Here is a 16,658-nt window from a genome sequence, read left to right on the forward strand (position 1 = left end):
GACTGTTATCAAGCTGGACAGAGTGAAGAGACTATAGATGACTGTTATCAAGCTGGACAGAGTGAAGAGACTATAGATTACTGTTATAAAGCTGGACAGAGTGAAGAGGCTATAGATGACTTATTAAGCTGGACAGAGTGAAGAGACTATAGATGACTTATTAAGCTGGACAGAGTGAAGAGACTATAGATGACTTATTAAGCTGGACAGAGTGAAGAGACTATAGATGATTTATCAAGCTGGACAGAGTGAAGAGACTATAGATGACTGTTATCAAGCTGGACAGAGTGAAGAGACTATAGATGACTGTTATCAAGCTGGACAGAGTGAAGAGACTATAAATGACTGTTATCAAGCTGGACAGAGTGAAGAGACTATAGATGACTGTTATCAAGCTGGACAGAGTGAAGAGACTATAGATTACTGTTATTAAGTTGGACAGAGTGAAGAGACTATAGATGACTGTTATCAAGCTGGACAGAGTGAAGAGACTATAGATTACTGTTATAAAGCTGGACAGAGTGAAGAGGCTATAGATGACTTATTAAGCTGGACAGAGTGAAGAGACTATAGATGACTTATTAAGCTGGACAGAGTGAAGAGACTATAGATGACTTATTAAGCTGGACAGAGTGAAGAGACTATAGATGATTTATCAAGCTGGACAGAGTGAAGAGACTATAGATGACTGTTATCAAGCTGGACAGAGTGAAGAGACTATAGATGACTGTTATCAAGCTGGACAGAGTGAAGAGACTATAAATGACTGTTATCAAGCTGGACAGAGTGAAGAGACTATAGATGACTGTTATCAAGCTGGACAGAGTGAAGAGACTATAGATTACTGTTATTAAGTTGGACAGAGTGAAGAGACTATAGATGACTGTTATCAAGCTGGACAGAGTGAAGAGACTATAAATGACTGTTATCAAGCTGGACAGAGTGAAGAGACTATAGATGACTGTTATCAAGCTGGACAGAGTGAAGAGACTATAGATGACTGTTATCAAGCTGGACAGAGTGAAGAGGCTATAGATGACTTATTAAGCTGGACAGAGTGAAGAGACTATAGATGACTGTTATCAAGCTGGACAGAGTGAAGAGACTATAGATGACTGTTATCAAGCTGGACAGAGTGAAGAGACTATAGATGACTGTTATCAAGCTGGACAGAGTGAAGAGGCTATAGATGACTTATTAAGCTGGACAGAGTGAAGAGACTATAGATGACTGTTATCAAGCTGGACAGAGTGAAGAGACTATAGATGACTGTTATCAAGCTGGACAGAGTGAAGAGACTATAGATGACTGTTATAAAGCTGGACAGAGTGAAGAGGCTATAGATGACTTATTAAGCTGGACAGAGTGAAGAGACTATAGATGACTTATTAAGCTGGACAGAGTGAAGAGACTAAAGATGACTGTTATCAAGCTGGACAGAGTGAAGAGGCTATAGATGACTGTTATCAAGCTGGACGGAGTAAAGAGACTATAGATGACTGTTATAAAGCTGGACAGAGTGAAGAGACTATAGATGACTGTTATCAAGCTGGACAGAGTGAAGAGACTACAGATGACTTATCAAGCTGGACAGAGTGAAGAGACTATAGATGACTGTTATCAAGCTGGACAGAGTGAAGAGACGAGATGACTATTATCAAGATGGACAGAGTGAAGAGACTATAGATGACTGTTATCAAGCTGGACAGAGTGAAGAGACTATAGATGATTTATCAAGCTGGACAGAGTGAAGAGACGAAAAGACTATTATCAAGATGGACAGAGTGAAGAGACTATAGATGACTGTTATCAAGCTGGACAGAGTAAAGAGGCTATAAATGACTGTTATCAAGCTGGACAGAGTGAAGAGACTATAGATGATTTATCAAGCTGGACAGAGTGAAGAGACTACAGATGACTTATCAAGCTGGACAGAGTGAAGAGACTATAAATGACTGTTATCAAGCTGGACAGAGTGAAGAGACTATAGATGACTTATTAAGCTGGACAGAGAAAAGAGACTATAGATGACTTATTAAGCTGGACAGAGTGAAGAGACTATAGATGACTGGTATCAAGCTGGACAGAGTGAAGAGACTATAGATGACTGTTATCAAGCTGGACAGAGTGAAGAGACTATAGATGACTGTTATCAAGCTGGACAGAGTGAAGAGACTATAGATTACTGTTATTAAGTTGGACAGAGTGAAGAGACTATAGATGACTGTTATCAAGCTGGACAGAGTGAAGAGACTATAAATGACTGTTATCAAGCTGGACAGAGTGAAGAGACTATAGATGACTGTTATCAAGCTGGACAGAGTGAAGAGACTATAGATGACTGTTATCAAGCTGGACAGAGTGAAGAGGCTATAGATGACTTATTAAGCTGGACAGAGTGAAGAGACTATAGATGACTGTTATCAAGCTGGACAGAGTGAAGAGACTATAGATGACTGTTATCAAGCTGGACAGAGTGAAGAGACTATAGATGACTGTTATCAAGCTGGACAGAGTGAAGAGGCTATAGATGACTTATTAAGCTGGACAGATTGAAGAGACTATAGATGACTGTTATCAAGCTGGACAGAGTGAAGAGACTATAGATGACTGTTATCAAGCTGGACAGAGTGAAGAGACTATAGATGACTGTTATAAAGCTGGACAGAGTGAAGAGGCTATAGATGACTTATTAAGCTGGACAGAGTGAAGAGACTATAGATGACTTATTAAGCTGGACAGAGTGAAGAGACTATAGATGACTTATTAAGCTGGACAGAGTGAAGAGACTATAGATGATTTATCAAGCTGGACAGAGTGAAGAGACTATAGATGACTGTTATCAAGCTGGACAGAGTGAAGAGACTATAAATGACTGTTATCAAGCTGGACAGAGTGAAGAGACTATAAATGACTGTTATCAAGCTGGACAGAGTGAAGAGACTATAGATGACTGTTATCAAGCTGGACAGAGTGAAGAGACTATAGATGACTGTTATCAAGCTGGACAGAGTGAAGAGGCTATAGATGACTTATTAAGCTGGACAGAGTGAAGAGACTATAGATGACTGTTATCAAGCTGGACAGAGTGAAGAGACTATAGATGACTGTTATCAAGCTGGACAGAGTGAAGAGACTATAGATGACTGTTATAAAGCTGGACAGAGTGAAGAGGCTATAGATGACTTATTAAGCTGGACAGAGTGAAGAGACTATAGATGACTTATTAAGCTGGACAGAGTGAAGAGACTAAAGATGACTGTTATCAAGCTGGACAGAGTGAAGAGGCTATAGATGACTGTTATCAAGCTGGACGGAGTAAAGAGACTATAGATGACTGTTATAAAGCTGGACAGAGTGAAGAGACTATAGATGACTGTTATCAAGCTGGACAGAGTAAAGAGGCTATAAATGACTGTTATCAAGCTGGACAGAGTGAAGAGACTACAGATGACTTATCAAGCTGGACAGAGTGAAGAGACTATAGATGACTGTTATCAAGCTGGACAGAGTGAAGAGACGAGATGACTATTATCAAGATGGACAGAGTGAAGAGACTATAGATGACTGTTATCAAGCTGGACAGAGTGAAGAGACTATAGATGATTTATCAAGCTGGACAGAGTGAAGAGACGAAAAGACTATTATCAAGATGGACAGAGTGAAGAGACTATAGATGACTGTTATCAAGCTGGACAGAGTAAAGAGGCTATAAATGACTGTTATCAAGCTGGACAGAGTGAAGAGACTATAGATGATTTATCAAGCTGGACAGAGTGAAGAGACTACAGATGACTTATCAAGCTGGACAGAGTGAAGAGACTATAAATGACTGTTATCAAGCTGGACAGAGTGAAGAGACTATAGATGACTTATTAAGCTGGACAGAGAAAAGAGACTATAGATGACTTATTAAGCTGGACAGAGTGAAGAGACTATAGATGACTGGTATCAAGCTGGACAGAGTGAAGAGACTATAGATGACTGTTATCAAGCTGGACAGAGTGAAGAGACTATAGATGACTGTTATCAAGCTGGACAGAGTGAAGAGACTATAGATTACTGTTATTAAGTTGGACAGAGTGAAGAGACTATAGATGACTGTTATCAAGCTGGACAGAGTGAAGAGACTATAAATGACTGTTATCAAGCTGGACAGAGTGAAGAGACTATAGATGACTGTTATCAAGCTGGACAGAGTGAAGAGACTATAGATGACTGTTATCAAGCTGGACAGAGTGAAGAGGCTATAGATGACTTATTAAGCTGGACAGAGTGAAGAGACTATAGATGACTGTTATCAAGCTGGACAGAGTGAAGAGACTATAGATGACTGTTATCAAGCTGGACAGAGTGAAGAGACTATAGATGACTGTTATCAAGCTGGACAGAGTGAAGAGGCTATAGATGACTTATTAAGCTGGACAGATTGAAGAGACTATAGATGACTGTTATCAAGCTGGACAGAGTGAAGAGACTATAGATGACTGTTATCAAGCTGGACAGAGTGAAGAGACTATAGATGACTGTTATAAAGCTGGACAGAGTGAAGAGGCTATAGATGACTTATTAAGCTGGACAGAGTGAAGAGACTATAGATGACTTATTAAGCTGGACAGAGTGAAGAGACTATAGATGACTTATTAAGCTGGACAGAGTGAAGAGACTATAGATGATTTATCAAGCTGGACAGAGTGAAGAGACTATAGATGACTGTTATCAAGCTGGACAGAGTGAAGAGACTATAAATGACTGTTATCAAGCTGGACAGAGTGAAGAGACTATAAATGACTGTTATCAAGCTGGACAGAGTGAAGAGACTATAGATGACTGTTATCAAGCTGGACAGAGTGAAGAGACTATAGATGACTGTTATCAAGCTGGACAGAGTGAAGAGGCTATAGATGACTTATTAAGCTGGACAGAGTGAAGAGACTATAGATGACTGTTATCAAGCTGGACAGAGTGAAGAGACTATAGATGACTGTTATCAAGCTGGACAGAGTGAAGAGACTATAGATTACTGTTATAAAGCTGGACAGAGTGAAGAGGCTATAGATGACTTATTAAGCTGGACAGAGTGAAGAGACTATAGATGACTTATTAAGCTGGACAGAGTGAAGAGACTATAGATGACTTATTAAGCTGGACAGAGTGAAGAGACTATAGATGATTTATCAAGCTGGACAGAGTGAAGAGACTATAGATGACTGTTATCAAGCTGGACAGAGTGAAGAGACTATAGATGACTGTTATCAAGCTGGACAGAGTGAAGAGACTATAAATGACTGTTATCAAGCTGGACAGAGTGAAGAGACTATAGATGACTGTTATCAAGCTGGACAGAGTGAAGAGACTATAGATTACTGTTATTAAGTTGGACAGAGTGAAGAGACTATAGATGACTGTTATCAAGCTGGACAGAGTGAAGAGACTATAGATTACTGTTATAAAGCTGGACAGAGTGAAGAGGCTATAGATGACTTATTAAGCTGGACAGAGTGAAGAGACTATAGATGACTTATTAAGCTGGACAGAGTGAAGAGACTATAGATGACTTATTAAGCTGGACAGAGTGAAGAGACTATAGATGATTTATCAAGCTGGACAGAGTGAAGAGACTATAGATGACTGTTATCAAGCTGGACAGAGTGAAGAGACTATAGATGACTGTTATCAAGCTGGACAGAGTGAAGAGACTATAAATGACTGTTACCAAGCTGGACAGAGTGAAGAGACTATAGATGACTGTTATCAAGCTGGACAGAGTGAAGAGACTATAGATTACTGTTATTAAGTTGGACAGAGTGAAGAGACTATAGATGACTGTTATCAAGCTGGACAGAGTGAAGAGACTATAAATGACTGTTATCAAGCTGGACAGAGTGAAGAGACTATAGATGACTGTTATCAAGCTGGACAGAGTGAAGAGACTATAGATGACTGTTATCAAGCTGGACAGAGTGAAGAGGCTATAGATGACTTATTAAGCTGGACAGAGTGAAGAGACTATAGATGACTGTTATCAAGCTGGACAGAGTGAAGAGACTATAGATGACTGTTATCAAGCTGGACAGAGTGAAGAGACTATAGATGACTGTTATCAAGCTGGACAGAGTGAAGAGGCTATAGATGACTTATTAAGCTGGACAGATTGAAGAGACTATAGATGACTGTTATCAAGCTGGACAGAGTGAAGAGACTATAGATGACTGTTATCAAGCTGGACAGAGTGAAGAGACTATAGATGACTGTTATAAAGCTGGACAGAGTGAAGAGGCTATAGATGACTTATTAAGCTGGACAGAGTGAAGAGACTATAGATGACTTATTAAGCTGGACAGAGTGAAGAGACTATAGATGACTTATTAAGCTGGACAGAGTGAAGAGACTATAGATGATTTATCAAGCTGGACAGAGTGAAGAGACTATAGATGACTGTTATCAAGCTGGACAGAGTGAAGAGACTATAAATGACTGTTATCAAGCTGGACAGAGTGAAGAGACTATAAATGACTGTTATCAAGCTGGACAGAGTGAAGAGACTATAGATGACTGTTATCAAGCTGGACAGAGTGAAGAGACTATAGATGACTGTTATCAAGCTGGACAGAGTGAAGAGGCTATAGATGACTTATTAAGCTGGACAGAGTGAAGAGACTATAGATGACTGTTATCAAGCTGGACAGAGTGAAGAGACTATAGATGACTGTTATCAAGCTGGACAGAGTGAAGAGACTATAGATTACTGTTATAAAGCTGGACAGAGTGAAGAGGCTATAGATGACTTATTAAGCTGGACAGAGTGAAGAGACTATAGATGACTTATTAAGCTGGACAGAGTGAAGAGACTATAGATGACTTATTAAGCTGGACAGAGTGAAGAGACTATAGATGATTTATCAAGCTGGACAGAGTGAAGAGACTATAGATGACTGTTATCAAGCTGGACAGAGTGAAGAGACTATAGATGACTGTTATCAAGCTGGACAGAGTGAAGAGACTATAAATGACTGTTATCAAGCTGGACAGAGTGAAGAGACTATAGATGACTGTTATCAAGCTGGACAGAGTGAAGAGACTATAGATTACTGTTATTAAGTTGGACAGAGTGAAGAGACTATAGATGACTGTTATCAAGCTGGACAGAGTGAAGAGACTATAGATTACTGTTATAAAGCTGGACAGAGTGAAGAGGCTATAGATGACTTATTAAGCTGGACAGAGTGAAGAGACTATAGATGACTTATTAAGCTGGACAGAGTGAAGAGACTATAGATGACTTATTAAGCTGGACAGAGTGAAGAGACTATAGATGATTTATCAAGCTGGACAGAGTGAAGAGACTATAGATGACTGTTATCAAGCTGGACAGAGTGAAGAGACTATAGATGACTGTTATCAAGCTGGACAGAGTGAAGAGACTATAAATGACTGTTACCAAGCTGGACAGAGTGAAGAGACTATAGATGACTGTTATCAAGCTGGACAGAGTGAAGAGACTATAGATTACTGTTATTAAGTTGGACAGAGTGAAGAGACTATAGATGACTGTTATCAAGCTGGACAGAGTGAAGAGACTATAAATGACTGTTATCAAGCTGGACAGAGTGAAGAGACTATAGATGACTGTTATCAAGCTGGACAGAGTGAAGAGACTATAGATGACTGTTATCAAGCTGGACAGAGTGAAGAGGCTATAGATGACTTATTAAGCTGGACAGAGTGAAGAGACTATAGATGACTGTTATCAAGCTGGACAGAGTGAAGAGACTATCGATGACTGTTATCAAGCTGGACAGAGTGAAGAGACTATAGATGACTGTTATCAAGCTGGACAGAGTGAAGAGGCTATAGATGACTTATTAAGCTGGACAGATTGAAGAGACTATAGATGACTGTTATCAAGCTGGACAGAGTGAAGAGACTATAGATGACTGTTATCAAGCTGGACAGAGTGAAGAGACTATAGATGACTGTTATAAAGCTGGACAGAGTGAAGAGGCTATAGATGACTTATTAAGCTGGACAGAGTGAAGAGACTATAGATGACTTATTAAGCTGGACAGAGTGAAGAGACTATAGATGACTTATTAAGCTGGACAGAGTGAAGAGACTATAGATGATTTATCAAGCTGGACAGAGTGAAGAGACTATAGATGACTGTTATCAAGCTGGACAGAGTGAAGAGACTATAAATGACTGTTATCAAGCTGGACAGAGTGAAGAGACTATAAATGACTGTTATCAAGCTGGACAGAGTGAAGAGACTATAGATGACTGTTATCAAGCTGGACAGAGTGAAGAGACTATAGATGACTGTTATCAAGCTGGACAGAGTGAAGAGGCTATAGATGACTTATTAAGCTGGACAGAGTGAAGAGACTATAGATGACTGTTATCAAGCTGGACAGAGTGAAGAGACTATAGATGACTGTTATCAAGCTGGACAGAGTGAAGAGACTATAGATTACTGTTATAAAGCTGGACAGAGTGAAGAGGCTATAGATGACTTATTAAGCTGGACAGAGTGAAGAGACTATAGATGACTTATTAAGCTGGACAGAGTGAAGAGACTATAGATGACTTATTAAGCTGGACAGAGTGAAGAGACTATAGATGATTTATCAAGCTGGACAGAGTGAAGAGACTATAGATGACTGTTATCAAGCTGGACAGAGTGAAGAGACTATAGATGACTGTTATCAAGCTGGACAGAGTGAAGAGACTATAAATGACTGTTATCAAGCTGGACAGAGTGAAGAGACTATAGATGACTGTTATCAAGCTGGACAGAGTGAAGAGACTATAGATTACTGTTATTAAGTTGGACAGAGTGAAGAGACTATAGATGACTGTTATCAAGCTGGACAGAGTGAAGAGACTATAGATTACTGTTATAAAGCTGGACAGAGTGAAGAGGCTATAGATGACTTATTAAGCTGGACAGAGTGAAGAGACTATAGATGACTTATTAAGCTGGACAGAGTGAAGAGACTATAGATGACTTATTAAGCTGGACAGAGTGAAGAGACTATAGATGATTTATCAAGCTGGACAGAGTGAAGAGACTATAGATGACTGTTATCAAGCTGGACAGAGTGAAGAGACTATAGATGACTGTTATCAAGCTGGACAGAGTGAAGAGACTATAAATGACTGTTACCAAGCTGGACAGAGTGAAGAGACTATAGATGACTGTTATCAAGCTGGACAGAGTGAAGAGACTATAGATTACTGTTATTAAGTTGGACAGAGTGAAGAGACTATAGATGACTGTTATCAAGCTGGACAGAGTGAAGAGACTATAAATGACTGTTATCAAGCTGGACAGAGTGAAGAGACTATAGATGACTGTTATCAAGCTGGACAGAGTGAAGAGACTATAGATGACTGTTATCAAGCTGGACAGAGTGAAGAGGCTATAGATGACTTATTAAGCTGGACAGAGTGAAGAGACTATAGATGACTGTTATCAAGCTGGACAGAGTGAAGAGACTATAGATGACTGTTATCAAGCTGGACAGAGTGAAGAGACTATAGATGACTGTTATCAAGCTGGACAGAGTGAAGAGGCTATAGATGACTTATTAAGCTGGACAGAGTGAAGAGACTATAGATGACTGTTATCAAGCTGGACAGAGTGAAGAGACTATAGATGACTGTTATCAAGCTGGACAGAGTGAAGAGACTATAGATGACTGTTATAAAGCTGGACAGAGTGAAGAGGCTATAGATGACTTATTAAGCTGGACAGAGTGAAGAGACTATAGATGACTTATTAAGCTGGACAGAGTGAAGAGACTATAGATGACTTATTAAGCTGGACAGAGTGAAGAGACTATAGATGATTTATCAAGCTGGACAGAGTGAAGAGACTATAGATGACTGTTATCAAGCTGGACAGAGTGAAGAGACTATAGATGACTGTTATCAAGCTGGACAGAGTGAAGAGACTATAAATGACTGTTATCAAGCTGGACAGAGTGAAGAGACTATAGATGACTGTTATCAAGCTGGACAGAGTGAAGAGACTATAGATGACTGTTATCAAGCTGGACAGAGTGAAGAGGCTATAGATGACTTATTAAGCTGGACAGAGTGAAGAGACTATAGATGACTGTTATCAAGCTGGACAGAGTGAAGAGACTATAGATGACTGTTATCAAGCTGGACAGAGTGAAGAGACTATAGATGACTGTTATAAAGCTGGACAGAGTGAAGAGGCTATAGATGACTTATTAAGCTGGACAGAGTGAAGAGACTATAGATGACTTATTAAGCTGGACAGAGTGAAGAGACTATAGATGACTTATTAAGCTGGACAGAGTGAAGAGACTATAGATGATTTATCAAGCTGGACAGAGTGAAGAGACTATAGATGACTGTTATCAAGCTGGACAGAGTGAAGAGACTATAGATGACTGTTATCAAGCTGGACAGAGTGAAGAGACTATAAATGACTGTTATCAAGCTGGAAGGAGTGAAGAAACTATAAATGACTGTTAGCAAGCTGGACAGAGGAAGAGACTATAGATGACTTATCAAGCTGGACAGAGTGAAGAGACTAAAGATGACTGTTATCAAGCTGGACAGAGTGAAGAGGCTATAGATGACTGTTATCAAGCTGGACGGAGTAAAGAGACTATAGATGACTGTTATAAAGCTGGACAGAGTGAAGAGACTATAGATGACTGTTATCAAGCTGGACAGAGTAAAGAGGCTATAAATGACTGTTATCAAGCTGGACAGAGTGAAGAGACTACAGATGACTTATCAAGCTGGACAGAGTGAAGAGACTATAGATGACTGTTATCAAGCTGGACAGAGTGAAGAGACGAGATGACTATTATCAAGATGGACAGAGTGAAGAGACTATAGATGACTGTTATCAAGCTGGACAGAGTGAAGAGACTATAGATGATTTATCAAGCTGGACAGAGTGAAGAGACGAAAATACTATTATCAAGATGGACAGAGTGAAGAGACTATAGATGACTGTTATCAAGCTGGACAGAGTAAAGAGGCTATAAATGACTGTTATCAAGCTGGACAGAGTGAAGAGACTATAGATGATTTATCAAGCTGGACAGAGTGAAGAGACGAAAATACTATTATCAAGATGGACAGAGTGAAGAGACTATAGATGACTGTTATCAAGCTGGACAGAGTGAAAAGACTATAGATGACTGTTATCAAGCTGGACAGAGTAAAGAGGCTATAAATGACTGTTATCAAGCTGGACAGAGTGAAGAGACTATAGATGATTTATCAAGCTGGACAGAGTGAAGAGACTACAGATGACTTATCAAGCTGGACAGAGTGAAGAGACTATAAATGACTGTTATCAAGCTGGACAGAGTGAAGAGACTATAGATGACTTATTAAACTGGACAGAGAAAAGAGACTATAGATGACTTATTAAGCTGGACAGAGTGAAGAGACTATAGATGACTGGTATCAAGCTGGACAGAGTGAAGAGACTATAGATGACTGTTATCAAGCTGGACAGAGTGAAGAGACTATAGATGACTGTTATCAAGCTGGACAGAGTGAAGAGACTATAGATTACTGTTATTAAGTTGGACAGAGTGAAGAGACTATAGATTACTGTTATTAAGCTGGACAGAGTGAAGAGATAGATATAGGTCATTTCTACACATTTTGCATTTATGTTTTGTAATTTCATTGTTGATTAAGATCATTATTTCCCTAAACCACCCGCAGGATGCATTTAATGGGTATGTTTGACACACCTGCTCTAAGCCATTGTAAACTCTCCTGACCACACATGTGCACGTGTATGCACGTACGGACACACACACACACACACACACACACCACACACACACACACACACACACACACACACACACACACACACACACACACACACACACACACACACACACACAGATTCTTCTAACCCCATTCTGACAGCCATTGTAGGACATTCCAATATACTGGTGGTTGAGTTCTGCTGTATGGAAGGAATGCAATAAGTCTGAATATACGATTAGCTCACTTAAATGCTACTCACTAACCCTCAGTTTAAAAGGTTTCTTTCTCCAAATCCTTAATCCAGCTGTATTAGCTTTTCTTATCATGGCTCAATTTACTTTCAATTTTCCATGCATTCCTGAGATACTTTAATACAGTGAGAGAGAGAGAGAGAGAGAGAGAGAGAGAGAGAGAGAGAGAGAGACTTGCTAGCATATGCTTTTTCCTTTTATTTCTTCTTCTCCGCCCTGCTTTCGCTAAGCAGTCCTGTGCCAGGAGAGATAAAGAGACACTGCACAAACAAAAATGTTGAGATTTCTGGTGGCTAGACCAGGGAGAGGGAGAGAAAGTAAGAGGGAGAATCAGAGAGACGGCTGTCTGTCAGCAGCCTATAAATCAGAGTGTGATGTTATGCTATGCTACGTTGCTATGCTAGGTCAGCCAGCGCAGCACTGCCTGACAAACAGGTCAGCAGAGGAGTCATCTGCTAGCGCAACGCTAGGAGGCTATGCTAGGTCGGTACGCTGGGTGGCTACGCTAGGTGGTTATGCTAGGTGGCTAATCTAGTGCTATCATTCTCTAGCGGAGCACATCCATTCGGGTGTGGAGGGATAGAAAGATAGAGGGAAAGATAAAGAGGGGTCGAGGGAGGTGGAGAGAGGTAAAGAGATGTGGAAAGAGGTAGTGAGAGATAGAGAGTTAGAGAGAGAGAGAGAGAGAGAGCGAGGGGGGGTAGAGAGAGAGAGGTAGGAAGAGGTGGAAGTAGAGGAAGAGGGAGAGGTGAGAGGGAGGTTGAGCCATCCAGGCAAGGAGAGAAGAAGGAATAATGCACTAATGCTAAGCTAGGTGGCTATGCTAGCACTATCATGCTCTGCACGCACTACCTCAGGGAAAGTACAGAGAAAGGATTAAGAGAAATGTATTTCTCCTGTGGCTCAGGACTCAACTCACAACACACCAAGTCAGGGCCAACTGGTGGCTTCAAGTTGTCTTATCCCTCAGCTGTGGCTATAGATTAGAAATAAGACATTCAATGGTAAAGCTACAAAAAGTGATTTATCATTTAGCATACCACTTAGTATCTATTTTAAACAATTACCAGCAGAACAGAGTACTCTAACATTCCATCTTTCCATGTCCTTTGATTTCAAGTTCCTTCCAGCCCGGGCAGTTGCCCCAAAGACAGTTGGTTCAGACCAAGCAGCTGTAGAAATGGTTGGCTACAGATGGATCACAATGCATAAAAGGATTTGGGGAAACCCCTGGGTTAGAGGTCAGGGGTCAAGGAGTGTCTGTTGCCCAGCTTAGTAAGAGTCTTACAAAAAAAATGACCTAATACTAATATCAATCATCATAATGATATACATGTATAGTAGAATATAGGTTTCAAAATTCCCTGGATGGAGGACAGGGGTCAACGAACCTACCGGAAGCCCAGGCGGTGGAAGTCTTTACTCCCCAGCTTGGTGAGGATCTTCCTGGCCGAGTCCTCTAGGTTGTTAGACCCCTCGTCATTGACAACCATGGCCAGAATCATCCCATTGTCTACCACATCTACATACTGGGCCAGGCGACGACTCTCTTCTTTACTGCGGTATGTGTCAAACCTGGGTAGTGGAGTGGGAGGGGGAGGTGAATGGTTAGCCTATATCAGTGTTTCCCAATTCCGGTCTTCCAGTACCCCGAATGGCACACATTTGTGTTGTGTCGGACAAAAACACCCGATTCAACTTGTCAAGGGCTTGACGATTAGTTGACAAGTAGCATCAGGTGTGCTTGTCCGGGTCGGAGATGGGGAAACACTGACCTATATCATAGCTACATAACAGAGCACAAAAAAAGACCTTCATACAATCACTCCAACAAACATCTTCTTCTGAAGGTTGATCTATGGTGGATCTTCTGATAAATATACCAACAAATATCAATGAATGAATTGCACACAGCCCCAATACAGTCCCATGGGAGCTTACTGTAAGATATTGAGGGTGAGGTCTCAATTTGGTTGTGTGAGGAAATTGAGGTCAATGGTAATGATATCAAACCAATAGTAAATACATTTGTCAAATGTGGTTTTAATTTCTCAATGGGGTTCAGTTTCTGACGCAATACTCAAGACTGGCCTTCTCTTGGAAGCAAAGTTTGTTTTGTTTAATTGCTTTTTAATTATTGTTTACCAGTACTCTGACGGCATATTAAATGTTTTTCTAACTACAGTACGTATTAAATGTTTTCTGACATTCTTTATTCAATCAGAGATGTTAAACGATGGGATAGGGAGAACATTATAAATCTAATAGATAGTTATACCAACAGGAGTGTGTTTGCTATTCTCCCTCCTTTCTAGTGTCATATTATAAACTGTCTGTTTCACCTGTCTTTGCGCTTGTCTCCACACCCTCTAGGTGTCACCTATCTTCGCCATTATCCCCAGTGTATTTATATCTGTGTTCTCTGTCTGTCTGTTGCCAGTTCGTCTTGTCTTGTCAGGTCTTACCTGCGTGTTTTTCCATCTTCCTGCTTTCTCAAGTTTCTGTTTCCTAGTTTCCCCGGTTCTTACCATTCTGCCTGCCCTGACCCCGAGCCTGCCTGCCGTTCCATACCTGCCTGACTCTGACCCGATTACGAACCTCTGCCTGCCTTGACCCCGAGCCTGATTGCTGTTCTGTACCTTATTGACTCTGCCCTGGATTAGGGACCTCTGCCTGCCCTGACCCCGAGCCTGCTTGCTGTTCTGTACCTTATTGACTCTGCCCTGGATTACGGACCTCTGCCTGCCCTGACCCCGAGCCTGCTTGCTGTTCTGTACCTTTTTAACTCTGCCCTGGATTACGGACCTCTGCCTGCCCTGACCCCGAGCCTGCTTGCTGTTCTGTACCTTATTAACTCTGCCCTGGATTACCGACCTCTGTCTGCCCTTGACCAGTCTTTTGCCTGCCTCCTGTTTGGGTCAATAAACATCTGTGATTCTAGCTGTCTGCATTTGGTCTTATCCTGAGTTCTGATAATAACAATATCTGTCATGACTTAAAGATAGAATCTGCATTAGGGGAAACAGCTCCGCATTTCGCTGTCCGCCCCAGCACTTTGTTACAATTGTTTTGTGGACTAAACAGAGGTGAAGTGTGTTGAGCAGAGTGGTCAAAACTAAAAACAGCAGTACATATTGTGCTGTTCGCTTCCCCCTGCAATGATGTCAGAGTGGGAAAAAAATGTGTTTGTTGTCTGCAGTAACTTTTTGTTGTAATATTCCAAATGGACAAGGCAGTTTCACTATGAAGGATTCCAGATTTAAAGAGACAACCAATTCCTCCAGTGTTGTTTTTTTTAAACATGTTTGCTTATCACAACCGTTCTGTTACAACAGGGGTGTTGAAGTCATTTATTTTCAGTGATTGTTAGCAGGCTAATGTTGCTACTATTAAACACATTTAAATAGAGTTTAGATGTAAAAAACAGTAAAGGTGAAAGGGTTACGAAATTCCAGAAGTCCCCAGGTTTTCCAGAAATCCCAGTTGGAAGATTTTGGGAATAAGACAGTAATACGCAGGACATCCTTCCAACCAATATTTCTGTAAAACCTGGGAACTTTTGAAAAATGTACCAGAATTGTGCAAGCCTAGAGGTGAAATAAAAACATGACAACATATAAAATACCTATCATTGTGGAGCACTTCTCCAGTCTTGGGGTCAATGACATGAACTATGATACCCCGGTTGCCCCAGCCCCTCTCGAACAGGTAGCTGTTGTCCTCGCTCTCCCCTGGGTGCAGGGTCTTGTTGAGGAAGGTCCACGACAGCTTCTTCTGCCCATGGATCTCCAGTGTCCCTCCTGTCCCCACACCAATGTACTTACGGCCAAAGTAACTGTGCTCTGTGTCTGTGTCGTCAGACCTGGAGAAGAGTCAATGATTGATCAACCCATTAATCAAGAATTTGGGTTAGAGGGTTACACGATAGGGGAAAGGGGAATATAGACTAGGAGATACTAGATAAAGGCTAAAGGCTAGGAGATAAAGGATAGGGGCTAAGAGATAGAGGCTAGGAGATAGAGACTAGGGCCTAATAGAAACAGGCTAGGGGCTAGGAGATTGATGCTAGGAGATAGAGGCTAGGGGCTAGGAGATAGAGGCTAGGGGCTAATAGATAGAGGCTAGGAGATAGAGAATAGGGGCTAAGAGACAGAGTCTAGGGGCTAGGAGACAGAGGCTAGGAGATACAGGCAAGAGGCTAGGAGATAGAGGTTAGAAGATAGAGGCTAGGGGCTAGGAGATAAGGGCTAGGAGATAAGAGTATAGAGGCCAGACGATAGAGGGTAGGAGCTAGGAGAAAGAGGCTTGAGCCTAGGAGAAAGAGGATAGAGTCTAGAGGCTACCAAATAGGTTGAGGGCTGAAGGCTATGAGATCTGGTCTGGGTTCAAAACCCACCTTCCAAATAAGGAGATGGTAAGGTTGCCCTTATACGGGCAGTCAGGACTTCCTATGTGCAGCTGTCCTCTGTTGCCGATCAGAATGTGTTTGGTACGCAGTAGGATGGGACGATACGAGTCTGCTATCACTAACTTTCCTAGAGAGAGCAATAGAGAGAGCGAGAGAGATCTTTACTGGTGAGATCTCCTGACAGGTATTTCATGCCCTGGGGCTGACACATCACATCT

The 16,658-nt window shown here is 41.2% G+C and overlaps 1 protein-coding gene across 2 annotated transcripts in view; it reads right to left on the reverse strand.

Annotated features, from left to right (window-relative positions):
• Window positions 1-16,658, reverse strand: part of LOC106587725 (cell migration-inducing and hyaluronan-binding protein) — a 177,594-nt gene that overhangs the window by 82,844 nt on the left and 78,092 nt on the right. For both annotated transcript variants that reach the window (XM_045708740.2, XM_045708746.2), the window contains exons 4-6: window positions 16,429-16,567; window positions 15,658-15,894; window positions 13,428-13,607 (exon numbers count right to left, since the gene is read on the reverse strand). In XM_045708740.2, the coding sequence (XP_045564696.1) occupies window positions 13,428-13,607; window positions 15,658-15,894; window positions 16,429-16,567 (556 nt within the window). The remainder of the gene's footprint in view (window positions 1-13,427; window positions 13,608-15,657; window positions 15,895-16,428; window positions 16,568-16,658) is intronic.

This window comes from Salmo salar, chromosome 26, assembly GCF_965601325.2.
Source record: "Salmo salar chromosome 26, fSalSal1, whole genome shotgun sequence".
Classification (NCBI taxonomy): domain Eukaryota; kingdom Metazoa; phylum Chordata; class Actinopteri; order Salmoniformes; family Salmonidae; genus Salmo; species Salmo salar.